A 14,070-nucleotide genomic window follows, 5' to 3' on the forward strand; every position below is an offset into this window, starting at 1 on the left:
TCGTTAAGACACACACACACACAGAAAAACACACCATCGAAATTCCATTGAGGATTTGTTTTGACCAACATATGGAGATAGACAAACATAAATAAATAAATGCACTAGAATAAACAGTTTAATCACAAGCACGACAACAGCACAGTTTAACACGGAATATTGAGCAGGATGTGTTTGAGACAAAAGCCAGCTGCAGTACGACCTCGGCGCTATATCCATTTAAGAATCACAGTATAATAACATCACATTTGTGTTCCCAAATGTTTTTCACTCCGAGGCAAAGCGCCAAAGATATGAATGGCTGAGGCAACGAACCGGCCACCAATTTGTCACAATTTCCAAAAAAACTCTGTTGAGAGCCAAGGAAAGGCAACGTAAATATTTTGGCTTTGGCCGACACACAAGCACTCGCTTGTGGAGGGACACAGTCTGGCACCCAAACTGGTATTTAAGAGAGATGTTTTGGATTTTACCAGCTGGTATTCTGTGCTTTTGCCTCACATACATCGCTGCAGCATTGAAACATCGTAAGATAATTGCTCATGGCCAGATATACTTCATTGATTCAGACTGCGCGCACACACACACACACACACACACACACACACACACTCAGACAGACACACACAAAGAGACACAGACACACACACACACACACACACACAGCCACACACACATAGACAAAGACATGCACACACACACACACACACACACACACACACACAATAAAACGATTAGGTTGAAAGGGTTGAAGAAAAAAGGTAGTACTTACTACAAAACTACTGTTAACTTTTTCTAAAATGCGTTTTTCGTTTAGTGCCATGGCTTCACCTTTTCTTTTCTTCACGCGTTTCTTTTCCAGCTTTTTACAGGCGTACATCTTACCGGTGGCCCGCACCTGACAGGCACACACCTGGGGACCAATCAGAGCACAGAGAGAGGGGTCAGTCGACTGCATACACACGTAGACACACACGCACAGGGCTGAACACACAGAGACATACAGACACACACACACACACACACAGACAAACACACACACACAAACACACACAATGGGCCTCTTTGAAAGTAGATGTCTTGACCAAAATCACACGCCATTGTTTTACGCAAAAATGCTCTCGTAATCAACACTTATTTCTCATCTGACTCTGTGCTCCACCTGCTGCTCAAAACGAGACGCCATGCCTTGATCCAACATTTAGGATGGGACCAGCCGAGGTCATGTGACCCTCGGCGGCGTGTGTGGCGTAACCATTCCCAACGCCATCGGAACACACAGGAAGCCATCAGAAAACACAGGAAGTGGCCCTCACTCACCTCGCCAAATCCACCTTTTCCTAGTACTCTGTAATGTCTGAAGGTATTTTTGGTTACTGGTTGCCTGCAGAGAGAGAGAGAGAGACAGAGAGACAGAGAGACAGAGAGACAGAGAGACAGAGAGACAGAGAGACAGAGGGACAGACAGACAGACAGACAGACAGACAGACAGACAGACAGACAGAGAGAGAGAGAGAGAGAGAGAGAGAGAGAGAGAGAGAGAGAGAGAGAGAGAGAGAGAGAGAGAGAGAGAGAGAGAGAGAGAGAGAGAGTCAGAGACAGAGGGACAGAGAGAGAGAGACAGAGGGACAGAGAGAGAGAGAGACAGAGGGACAGAGAGAGAGAGAGACAGAGGGACAGAGAGAGAGAGAGAGACAGAGAGAGACAGAGACAGACAGAGACAGACAGAGAGAGACAGAGACAGACAGAGAGAGACAGAGACAGAGACAGAGAGACAGAGAGAGACAGAGGGACAGAGAGAGAGACAGAGACAGAGAGACAGAGAATGAAAGGGAGGGAGGGAGGGGGAGAGGAGGGCAGAGAAGGAGAGAGGTTAAGGTTAATTTGTCAAAGAGATTTGGAAGGAGATGGAGGCAGGGGGTGTGGGGGGGGGGGGTGTATGCGATTCACTTTAGATCATGTGGTGGGGCAGACAGAATAATGCTTGCATGTATTATTAAACCGTGCTGATGGTCGGAGTTTTCCACTTCGGCCTCACTTAGCGGCCTTTATGCAAAACATCATCAATTATTAACTCTGCTCCAGAAACCAACCATTGATTAGGGGAGCGCCGGGTTTATGGGCCAAGTTTTCCTCCGGACTTTCTCCACGATTCGTTTGTTCCGTTTCCACACACACACACACACACACACACACACACACACACACACACTCGCTATCCGTGGAAGCGCTATTAGATGGAAATCTGGCTTAATTTCCTGTAAAGTAATTAAACCAGCCCGTGTTGTCACAGTCCGACCTGAACGCCACTACTAATACTGCAAACAACAGGTAATGAAAAACCCTCTCCACGTGTCGATCGGCCACGAGATGAGGGCTATTAGGGGTGTGTGTGCCTGTGTCTCTCTGTGTGTGTGTGTGTGTGTGTGTGTGTGTGTGTGTGTGTGTGTGTGTGTGTGTGTGTGTGTGTGTGTGTGTGTGTGTGTGTGTGTGTGTGTGTGTGTGTGTGTGTGTGTGTGTGTGTGTGTGTGTGTGTGTGTGTGTGTGTGTGTGTGTGTGTGTGTGTGTGGTATTACCCACCTCTCCAGCCACTTCCACTGCAGAAAACGGGAGAAGTACATAGTCTCCTGGTAGGCAGAGAAGGGAGCTCCACTCAGATACTCTCGAACGATCCTGGAGGGGGGAGAGACAGGGAAAGGGTTATTAAAAATAAAAAAGTTTACTAGAACTAAAAAGGTTCATCAGAACCAATGGTTTATCAAAAATAAAAAGGTCCATCAGAAATAAAAGGTCCATCAGAAATAAAACGGTTTACCAGAAGTACAAAGCTTTTAGCCGAACACACAATTTCCTGACACGTACGGGCACATACTTCCCAACGTGGACAGAGACACAACTTCTCAAACCAGAGACCACAGAGAAACCTTTTCAGGCCCATTCAGGTTGAGGGACCGGTTTGTGAACTTCCTGAGTGGACGCCCTCGGATGGAATCTCAGGAGACATCTCTGCGCCAAATGCCAGGGAGATAGCAAACACATTTCAACGACTGAACATCATCCGTGATGACTCTCTGAGATAAGTACTGAGAGTGCAACGGGGCTGAACAACAAACAAATGTGTTTGCGTGCGTTTCTGCTCGCATGACCACTTATCCTCTTATTGAACCATCTCCCCACCATTAGCTGGATCAACCAATCAAATCCTCCACTCACGTTACCTTCAGCAAGACCACGCCCCCCGGGGTCGTAGCATCGAACCCAAGCTCACTGTCATCGATCCCCAGGTCTTCATCATAAACCCCAGCAACTCATCAAACACTGGCTTATCATCAAACCCCTCATCCTTAAACATTGTTGCTATGGAGCCAACCAACGACGACACACTCTTTATTATTATTTCTCTTTATTTAGGATGACGTCAGAAGGGCGCCCCAGATCAAAACTAACTCTGAAAAGGTAGTGTCTCTCTCCCCCCCCCCCCCACAACCAACCCGTCGACAACAGGTCCACATTCCACTGAGAGCTGTTCGAGCCTGTCTCTGACCCCCCGTCCCGTCCCCGTCCCTCAACCTCCGACCCCTGACCCCGGCCTGCTTCTCATCAGCTTCCTGCCACAGATGTTGTTGTCGGGACTGAGTTAGAAAGGTATTCACACCTCCACTGCCGAAAGGTATTCACACCCTCACTGCCGGAAGGTATTCACACCCTCACTGCCGAAAGGTATTCACACCTTCACTGCCAAAAGATAGATAGATAAATAGAGCTATGGTTGCGAAAAATGGCATCCATTAAGGCTCCAAACGTATAATTATAGGACTTTGGTGAGGAGGGGAATTAAACTAGCTTCAGCAAACTTTTAGGCAGAGTATTTCCCCAAAGGCCTCACCCCTTCCCTGTCCCCGGGAATAGAAAGGGCTGCATAGGTTAGTTTTGACCTTTTATACGCTTAACATTTTCTAAGTGATTGCATCCAGTTACTTACTAAGTAAATCAACTTAAAAAGCTTAAGAGGCATCCTTATAAGAAGGATGTAAATCTCATGGAAAACTGTGGTATAGAAGTGTATACGTTGTGCTTCCTGGCTCCCAGTGCCGTCTATTAAAACACACAGCATTTCTAAAACACATTAAAGTTAAATACGATTCCATGACTCCAACACTGCCGTGGAACGAGGGAGAGGGGAAAACGCCGTCAACGTCCAGCCTCCTGCAAGACTTCATGGTTCAGTCCGTCTCCAACCCATCATAACGCAAGAACAAAACAACAACAAGAGCTCATCCAAATGTGAGAGGCCCCATTGATGTCGACATAAACACTGCGTTCATCTGTGTATAAAAATACAAGTCATGTGTGCGTTCTGGATCTAGCCTGCGAGACAATGACCCCCACGTCCCTTCCTATAGGATGGAACACCAGCCTATAGCCGATGGTCCAGCCTGGAGGAACACAACTGAAAGAGACCATTAGACACTCGGAATAAACACGGGCCACAAAGCTGCTTTTGTCGGGAGGGGGGAGAGAGCAGTGTTGAGGACACATCACACTCTACCACACACACCCACACAAAACGCGATCGCTATGACATAACCGTATGTTCCGCATCTCGGGAGAAAGCCCTTTAGGGTGCCAAGACGTTCCGCAGCCATGTGCCCTCTCTCCATCTCTCTCTCTCTGTGTGTGTGTGTGTGTGTGTGTGTGTGTGTGTGTGTGTGTGTGTGTGTGTGTGTGTGTGTGTGTGTGTGTGTGTGTGTGTGTGTGTGTGTGTGTGTGTGTGTGTGTGTGTGTGTGTGTGTGTGTGTGTGTGTGTGTTTCATGCTCATCACTGTGCACACGGAAAAGGAGTAAGTCAGTAGTCAGAGTTTTGTGTTGGATTAGGATTCTGCAGAATTCCTACGCAGGAAAGATTTGGAACAAGTGATGGTAGAATAAATACCAAGACACAGGAATTCCATTCACAAACAATTCAATGTTTTCTTTGACTCACACATGTGGTGGTTTTGCAGAGTGTGTGTGCTGTTTTTGCAGAGTGTGTGTGTGTGGTGGTTTAACAGAGATTGTCTCACTCTAAAAATCCTACAATATAGATAATACTACCAAAATAAATGTTTGTCCTTGCTCCCCTTCCAGTGTACACACACACACACACACACACACACACACACACACACACACACACACACACACACACACACACACACACACACACACACACACACACACACACACACACACACACACACACACACACACACAGCGAGCCAGGCCGGTGAGTCTCGATCCGCTACCGAAACAGGACCGGCCAGGAGAGTGTGTTAGTGTGTGTGTGTACCACAGATGAATCTTCCGTTATATTAACACCTCCGTCCAGCTGGGATGATCTACGACCGCTCCACCGGCTCCTTGACTCGCTCCACGGTGTAAACTAAACATCCACCGCCACACATACCTCCGCCGGAGCTCCCCTCCGCGCTCCAACACCGCCCGCATCGAAGTCAGAGCCTAATCTCAACCCTTTCGTCGCTCGTTCGCTAAAAGTAAGTAATAAGTTATCGGTTTATAGCGCTGGGAGCTGCATAAACAGACAAGCCGGGACGGATAAGCTGTCCAGGCTGTTGAATTATCGTAAAACCTAAGACGAACTCCTGAGGAATAAAAGGTCTTTATTTAGTGCAACGCTTGTGGCTCGTTTAGCAGAGCCGGCGAGCCCTCCCCCAGCTGGGCTCGTCTGGCCCGACGCCGCGGATCTGCCCTCAAACCATCACCGTCCCGCAAAGCTGTTGTGATGCAGACGATGTAGACGGACTGCATTTACACAGCGCTTGTCTAACCAGTGGCCGCTCTAAATACTGCCTCACATTCACACACCGACGGCGGAGTCAGCCACGCAGGGCGACAGCCAGCTGGTCAGGAGCAGTCAGGGTGAGGCGTCTCGCTCAGGGACACCTCGACACTCAGCTAGGAGGAGCCGGGGATCGAACTAGCAACCTTCAGGTTACCAGCCGACCCGCTCCGCCTCCTAAGCAACATGCAGAATGAAGCGACTGTAACCAAGACTGCAGTCGTTACTGAACCATATTGTCGCTCACGCACGCCCTAATGTGGGCCTGATGTAGGCGCCTATTGTTGTGGACCGAGGGCTTAAACCAACAAGGTTGTTAAAGGACAACCACACTGATTGATTGATTGATTGATGACCTCATGCTGCCTATTGCACAAGGTTACGCCTTAAACTCCCAAATAAGGGCAGTGGCCCAGAGGCCAGTGTTGCAGTACTTCTTCGTACAAGGCCCTCAGTGTTCCAGGAGACATGACAGCCTGGGATACGAGTTCAGTAGGGTCCAACGCATGTTTTAATCAAACAATATGCTCTCTCCGTGTCTGTGCGTGTGTTTTGACACGCATCTACAGGTGAGAATCCTGTTGGTTGACTTGTTGAGCAGGAAGCAGCAACACTTGCAATAGTGTGAGAGAGAGACCAAAAGAGCGAGAGACACAGAGAGAGAGACAGAGAGAGAGGGTCCAGGAGCACTGAGGTGTCGGTTGTTTCCCTGCCAGGGTTCCGGATCCCCTTTTTGCCCACAGCTCATTTTCATTCACCCCGGTGTGTGTGTGTGTGTGTGTGTGTGTGTGTGTGTGTGTGTGTGTGTGTGTGTGTGTGTGTGTGTGTGTGTGTGTGTGTGTGTGTGTGTGTGTGTGTGTGTGTGTGTGTGTGTGCATTCCAGGTGCCACTGCCAGCTGCCTTGTCAAAGTCTGACAACCCATTTTTTCTCTCTCTCTCTCTCTCTCTCTCTCTCTCTCTCTCTCTCTCTCTCTCTCTCTCTCTCTCTCTCTCTCTCTCTCTCTCTCTCTCTCTCTCTCTCTCTCTCTCTCTCTCTCTCTCTCTCTCTCTCTCTCTCTCTCTCTCTCTCTCCAACATATTATGATAATCCGACGGCAAACCCAACAAGTAAACACGATCCCAAACCGGTTCCTACTTAATCCTTACGATGACGCAAGTCCCCTCCTCCTGAATGGGCTCCATGTTGAGCCAGGCGAGGAGGAGCCCGGAGGAGGAAAGAGCTTCGCTCCGTGACCACAGAATGCTGCCATTCACCCCCGAGAAACGCATGAGTCAGCACCCAGAGGCCTGCAGGTGCTGCCGGTCTGAGGGTGGGGGGGGTTGGTGGTGGAGGAGGTGGTGGAGGTAGTGGTGCTGGGGGTGGGGACGGTGCAGGTCATGGAGGTGGTGGAGGAGATGGAGGAGGTGGAGGTGAAGAGGATGGACATGATGGTGGTGGGGATGATGGGAATGATGGAGACGGGTCAGGTGATGGAGGTGATGGAGGTGCTCGAGGTGATGGAGGTGCTGGAGGTGCTCTAGGTGATGGAGGTGCTCTAGGTGATGGAGGTGCTCGAGGTGATGGAGGTGCTCGAGGTGATGGAGGTGCTGGAGGTGCTCTAGGTGATGGAGGTGCTCTAGGTGATGGAGGTGCTCGAGGTGATGGAGGTGCTCTAGGTGATGGAGGTGGTGGTAATGGAAGAGGAGGTACTGGAGGTGACGGAGGAGGAGGTGGAGGCGATGGGGGTGATGGAGGTGGTGGTAATGGAAGAGGAGGTACTGGAGGTGACGGAGGAGGAGGTGGAGGCGATGGGGGGTGGAGGAGGTGCCGGTGGGGGACCTACTTGGTGCAGTCGTTGAACAGCTCCTTGCAGTGGCTCTGCTCCAGCTTTTCCCGACAGCCGGCCACCAATTCCTGAGGAATCTCTGGGAGGTGGGCTGCCGACTGGGGGGGGGGGGGGGTGAGAGAGGGAGGTAGAGGGGGAGGTAGAGGGGGAGGGGGAGAGGAGAGGGTGTGGGTGAGTGTTTGGTAGAACAACACAGAAGCTGCTCAAACGTTTGACAATTAACAAAAAGAAACAATTTCGTTACCCAATTAAAAACTCACAAAACATCACGACCAATCCTGCGGTCTAGTGTTCCCACAGCGGTAGACCGGGCGCAGTCACTCACCCCGTTGGTGAAGTAGGTGTCCAACACGTTCAGGCCGTAGCCCCGCCTCTTCTCGTCAGGAGCCAGCTGGTACACCGCCTGTCAATCACAGAGAGGGGAGGAGCCACGTAAAGCTAAACTTCAAAGTTGTTCCTTATTCGCTTCATTTCAGTCCGCCCCACCAGGGTAGTAAACTGCACAGTGACGAGGTTAATACCCACATTTAAAAAGTCCAACCACAACTTCCCCCGGACAAACATCACACTATCATGAGACACCGCGGTCCACTTCACAATATTGATATTAGTTATCGGAATTGTCAATCAAAACGGCCTGTGATGCTAACCAGTGTACACACAGCGCACCGTGTGTACACACAGCGCACCGTGTGTACACTGCGACGGCGGGACCCGAACGGCCCCCGGCTGGGTACGGGTGCTCTGCAGGACGCCGCGGGGCTTGGGCGCCGTCGGGCCGGGTGTTTCCTCAGAAAACAAACCCTGATGGGAGCGCTGAGCGGGAGCCAGGCCGAGCTCACACACATCATTAGCAGAGCCCAGCCGGCCAGCTGAGCACAAACACGGGCCTGCATCGGCCCCCGCGTTTTGTACACACACGCGGACACACACACACACACATGCGGACACACACACACACACGCATGCGGACACACACACATAAGGACACACACGTGAACCAAGGCTGCTTGATTTTGGAAAAAAAAATCATAGTCATGGTTATTTTGGTCAATATTGAAAATCAAGATTATTCAAACAATTATTTTTGAGTTTGAAAACATGATTCAGCATGTCTCTGTCAAAAATCACTTTGTAACTGAGTACTTTGAATTTTCGCCTTAAAAAAATAAAAAACCAAACGGTCAAAAAGAAAAAGCTATAATCTAAAATAATGAACAGATATGTATCAGCTGTTCTGCACCTAAATATGAACAAAGAAAAAAAAGAAAAAAATTAATCGATAATATTCGTTTTGTGATCATTTGAGACTAATATCGAAATCGCGATCAAAATCAATTAATCGCCACAGCCCTAATGTGAACACACACAAGTGCGAGCGCGGCAGGCCGGGCTACCTTAAAAACAAACTAGATGTAGGTTTTCATTAAATAAGCATGACCCCCCCCCCCCCCCCCCCCCCCCCCCCCCCCCCCCCCCCCCCCCCCCCCCCCCCCCCTCCTCCCTTCGTTTTTCCTTTCTCACATTCCTCCCAGGGCCCAGACACAAGCCTGGGCCTGTCCTCATCAGTGCTCCCAGGGGAGCTGCATCTGACGTGGGCAGGAGCTCACGGAGGGAGGGGGGGGGGTGCGTTGGAATGGAGGGAGGGTTCGGGGGCCTGTCGGTTCTGACAGCTCGTCCGAGTGAACCTAATCACCGGGCCCCACTTCATCATCAACCCCCCGCCTGCCAACACGAAAACACAACCTAACCCCCCCCCCCCCCCCCCCCCAGCCCCCACTGGAGGGACCGGCCAACCAGCAGCAGATTCCAGCCCCCCCCCGCCTGATGAGAACACAGCTCCCCCCCCCTGGCCTATCCCAGAGAGAGCTCTGGTCCACACAGCCCAGTGGGAGTCCAGCAAAACATTGTAGCAAGGAGCAGGAACCAAAAACTAAATTAACTGGCTTAACAACTGAAGACAAAAAATACTTTCTTACTTCTCAAATCTCAAATCAATTTCGAACATGTCAAGTACCCTTGACATGAACACTTAAAACTGACTTCATGTAAATAGCTACGCCCAAAATGTCATCTCTACCTCTCGATATTGTGCCCAGCACCTAGATTGACACCTTTGATAACCAAAGGGTTGGACGAGTTGCTTTGGCCATAACCGTCAAATTTGAACTGCCACTGAAGTTCATCTTGATATTTTTTGCCATTCTTTTTTTCGCCACATTCTTTACTGTTGCACAACCCACAGCGATGCGATACATATCTGCTCAACCCTGGGAAGGTTTGTTGAAGTAAGAAAAACTCTACACAACCGTTTTGGAAAGAACATAATGACAACATATGAAAACAAAAACGCCCACGATGAGTCGAAACGAAACCAAAACGGGTGTGGCCCCGGCTGTCTCACCGAGGCGTCCATGAACTCGATGCATCTCTTGAGCTCCGGCCGCGTGTCGCAGTACTGACGGAAAAGCAGGCGGCCGATGGTCTGACGCTCACAGAGGCTGGTGTAGTCCCTCTCTGTGGAGAAAAGCAGGGTTAGCATTCATCTGGTATTAATAACTCTCTTACAGTGCGTGTGGTGTAGTCCCTCTGAGGAGGACAGCTTAGTATTCATCTAGTATCATCATTATTGGAACCCAGTTCCTGTTGGGGACACTTATTCTGAAGGAGCAGAACGGAAGTGTCTGCGTGTGGATCGCTGTTTTGACTCTGTGTTGGGAGCGCTGGAAATAAAGTGGATCGCCCCGTTCAGTGAATGGAGTTAACCGATTCTTCCTTTACCCAAGTATAGGGAACAATAAAACGCTCGGTTACATTGGTGGCAGCGGTGGGATCAGTTCTGTTCGGAAGCCCATCGAAAATAACTGAAACGGACGAAACTGTTGGGAAAAGTTTTGCTAAGTAATCAATCACTTCTAGCGCGGTTAGTTTAGTTGTACACAGTTTAACTAGTACGCGTGGAGAGTCCGTGATGCGTCCAGCGTGAGGACTTCAGCCATCATCTCATCGTCGTTGTGAGCTCCGTTAAAAAGAGCTACGTAAATTAAACAAAAGAAGCAAAATGTGGACGTTTGACGAGGACCCGTTGGACTACAGGCAGCGCTGCAGGGAAAGACGTTCTCCCGCTACATAACGATTGAACTTCCACCGACCTAAGCGGAGGAAAAGCAAAGCTTCCCCTGCTGGGCCAGGCAGTATGAGGTTGCCGTGATGGCGCTAGCGGGAGGCACTGAAGGTGACTATGACTTTGAAGTGGTCAGGATTTTACCAACGTGTCTGACCAAAGCTGCCTTTCTGTTATGGGATAGTCAGCCGTTCAGGCCGACTATAATGCAGTAAAGCGAACACCCGCCTCCGTGCTCCGGGCGATAGCTTGGATGTGGCTCAGACACGGAGCCATTGGTTCCCCGGTCAGACATTTTGTTATCTCCGCCATCTGCTATGGACCTCTGCACCTCTGAACTCACCACAGGGCAGCAAGTGGACACAGACAGTGAGTCTGACATGTCTTTCATGCATGCACTTTCACATGATGGGACTGGAATCAGAGAGCTGCAAAGGACCGATGCTGACACAAGTGCAATGGATTGAGGGGAGCGGTTCTCGACCGCCGCAGGGGCACATGAAAGGTAGCTCTCGGCAATGTTGGAAATTATGGACGGAATATCCCCGACTTGCTGTAAAACTTGGACTGCTCTGCCGGACAATGAAATCTTCCCGCACGGGGGGTGACATGTGTCAGGTGCCCTCTGCGCTGGTCGCTGATGTGCTGCAGCACCTACACGGGGGTCCTGCTTCGGCACAATTTTCTGCGGAGCGAGTATGGGAACGGGCAAGGCAAACTTTTTATTGGCCCTCTATGTTTAAAGATATTCAACAGTGGTGCGAGCAGTGCGTCTCATGCCAAACCCGCAGAGCCCCAGCGACCCAAGCATAGGGCAACGAAGGGGGATTCTTAAGCTACTCTACCATTTCAGAGAGTGGCGACTGACATTCTTGAACTGCCTATGACTTCCAAGGGTAACAGATATGTATTGGTGGTAAAAGACCACTTTACCAAATATGTAAATCTGTATGCTCATCCTAACCAAACAGCCCAGTCGGTAACACAGTGTTTGTTTGAGGATTATGTTTTAGTGCATGGTATTCCAGAAGCTGTTCACAGTGATCAAGGTCAGCAGTTTCAAGCCGAGATTGTGCAAAGACTGTAAATGTTTAGGGATTAACAAGGCATGCACCACCCCGTATAATCCCAAATCAGATGGCATGGTTTTACGCTTTAATCTGACCCTCATTGACCATCTTGCCAAATCGCTGCTTGCTTGTGGTGGTGAATGGGACGATTATCTGAAACATGTGGCTTTCGCCTATAACACGTCTGTTCATTGCAGCACCAGCTACTCTCCCTACTATTTGGTTCATGGACGGGAAGCTCGGGTCCTGGTGGACGTGCTGGTGCCATCACAGGTATCATCAGACTTACCTTCTTCTCATGCAGACTTTGTGGCCTCTATGGCAGGGAAACTGGCGATGGCGTTTGGTGGTGCCAGACAGAGCGGTGTCCAAGCACACGAGAAACAAAAGCTGTACTACGACGGAGCCGTCCGACACACACCATATGCAGTAGGGGATTTGGTGTGGCTTCATAATCTCACAGAGGACCGTATGAAACTGGCTCCCCTCTGGAAGGGACATTACCGGGTCCTGGCTGTGTTGGGCTCTCAAGGAGAACTGGGGCTTACCTATCGGATTGCCTGTCCTTTGGGCTCTGACGGACGGACATAGCCAGTTCATTTCAACGCAAACAGGGTGTCTAGCAATGTGTGGTATTACATCTGAGCTACGAATGTGGGTTGACATGCTGTTTGAATGTTGGTTTATTATTATTTCTGTGGAGCTGAGCGTAAATGTTGTACCGCAACTGTTTTAATTGATTTAATTGTGGTGATTATTTTAGTTTATTATTTTTGCAAAATAACAACTATTTTGATTAGGAAAAGTGGGTATGATGCTCCATGTTTATGGTTAAGGGTATAGTATAATGTTTGATAAAAATGTTATATTCCCTTGGTACTGCACTATTGCATGTGGCTCCGTTTTCTTTTTCTTAAGTGCGCTCAGGTTGTTGCTGTGTGGACACGGGGACGTTTCTTATTGAAGGAGGGGAGATATGTAACCCAATTCCTGTTAGGGACTCTTATTCTGAAGGAGCAGGACGGAAGTGTCTGCGCGTGGGTTGCTGTTTTGACTCTCTGTTTAGAGCGCTTGAAATAAAGAGGATCGTCCCGTTCAGTGAATGGAGTTAACCGATTCTTCCTTTATATAGAACCCAAGTATAGGCAACAATAAAACACTCGGTTTTATTTGACAGCCAAGCAAAATGAAGCCTAAGCATTGCTGAGGCATCATTGCAGGCCGGGTAGCTCCCGATTAAAGAAAGGATATCTGAATAACTGTGACTTAATACAAACCAGTACACATAAGAACATGGATGGGATGTGAAGGAAGATTCTCACAACCCCTAACCTTTCATCTTCACCCTCAAATCCGGCATTTAACTTTCTGTTGGCCAACCGACCGGATGTTCAAATCCCAGTCGACTGAACGAGGGGGCGAAGTCACACGCCTCTCTAATGACTGTAGACTTCTTAAGGCCTGCTTCACCCATCAGAGTTTGGCTTCATTACTGACTCATACTACTTGTTAGAGCTTGCTACTTGTTTCTATGAACATCCTTCCTGTACCCACAGCGATATATTGTTGTTTTTCCTTCTTCTGACAAATGTACTGATTGTCAGTCACTTTGGATAAAAACGTCTGCTAAATGCTCTAAATGTAAATGCGACTTTAAATGTAAACACTATCCTTGGGTGTTTTGGTTGTCATTTCAACATCTTAATTGAAATTAATTTGAGGCAAAAGTACCAAAAATCAAGCCATTACGTGGAAGTACATATATAGGAGTGTTCAGTGCAAATGGAGAATGATGCACCGCCTTAAATCATTTTAATGGCTTTCGCGTTGAGCAATGTGAAACGTCAACCCAATCAGAGCCCTCTGGGAACCAAAGTCTACAGTCTGGGAACGTGTTTCATGTTGTGAACGGAGTTCTGGAACGTTTAACAGGATCCTAACGCCAGCAGGTGAGCCCTGAGCTGGAAGGGGACACTAGTTTCTTTGGCCCGTATGTGTGAAGTTGTGCGTCAGCATGTGCCTAAGAGTGTGTGTGTGTGTGTAAGTATGTGGGTGTGTACGTGTACGTAAGCATGCGCGCGTGTGTGTGTGTACGTGTGCGTAAGCATGCGCGCGTGTGTGTGTACGTGTGCGTAAGCATGCGCGCGCGTGTGTGTACGTGTGCGTAAGCATGCGCGCGCGCGTGTGTGTACGTGTGCGTAAGCATGCGCG

General features: G+C 49.2%; 1 protein-coding gene across 2 annotated transcripts in view; it reads right to left on the bottom strand.

Moving 5' to 3' along the window:
- grk4 (G protein-coupled receptor kinase 4) overlaps positions 1-14,070 on the bottom strand; it is a 47,258-nt gene that overhangs the window by 14,928 nt on the left and 18,260 nt on the right. For both annotated transcript variants that reach the window (XM_030350592.1, XM_030350591.1), the window contains exons 3-8: positions 10,070-10,182; positions 7,991-8,068; positions 7,663-7,763; positions 2,581-2,673; positions 1,321-1,384; positions 773-913 (exon numbers count right to left, since the gene is read on the bottom strand). In XM_030350592.1, coding sequence (XP_030206452.1) covers positions 773-913; positions 1,321-1,384; positions 2,581-2,673; positions 7,663-7,763; positions 7,991-8,068; positions 10,070-10,182 — 590 coding nt within the window. The remainder of the gene's footprint in view (positions 1-772; positions 914-1,320; positions 1,385-2,580; positions 2,674-7,662; positions 7,764-7,990; positions 8,069-10,069; positions 10,183-14,070) is intronic.

Source organism: Gadus morhua, chromosome 3 (genome assembly GCF_902167405.1).
Source record: "Gadus morhua chromosome 3, gadMor3.0, whole genome shotgun sequence".
Taxonomy (NCBI): domain Eukaryota; kingdom Metazoa; phylum Chordata; class Actinopteri; order Gadiformes; family Gadidae; genus Gadus; species Gadus morhua.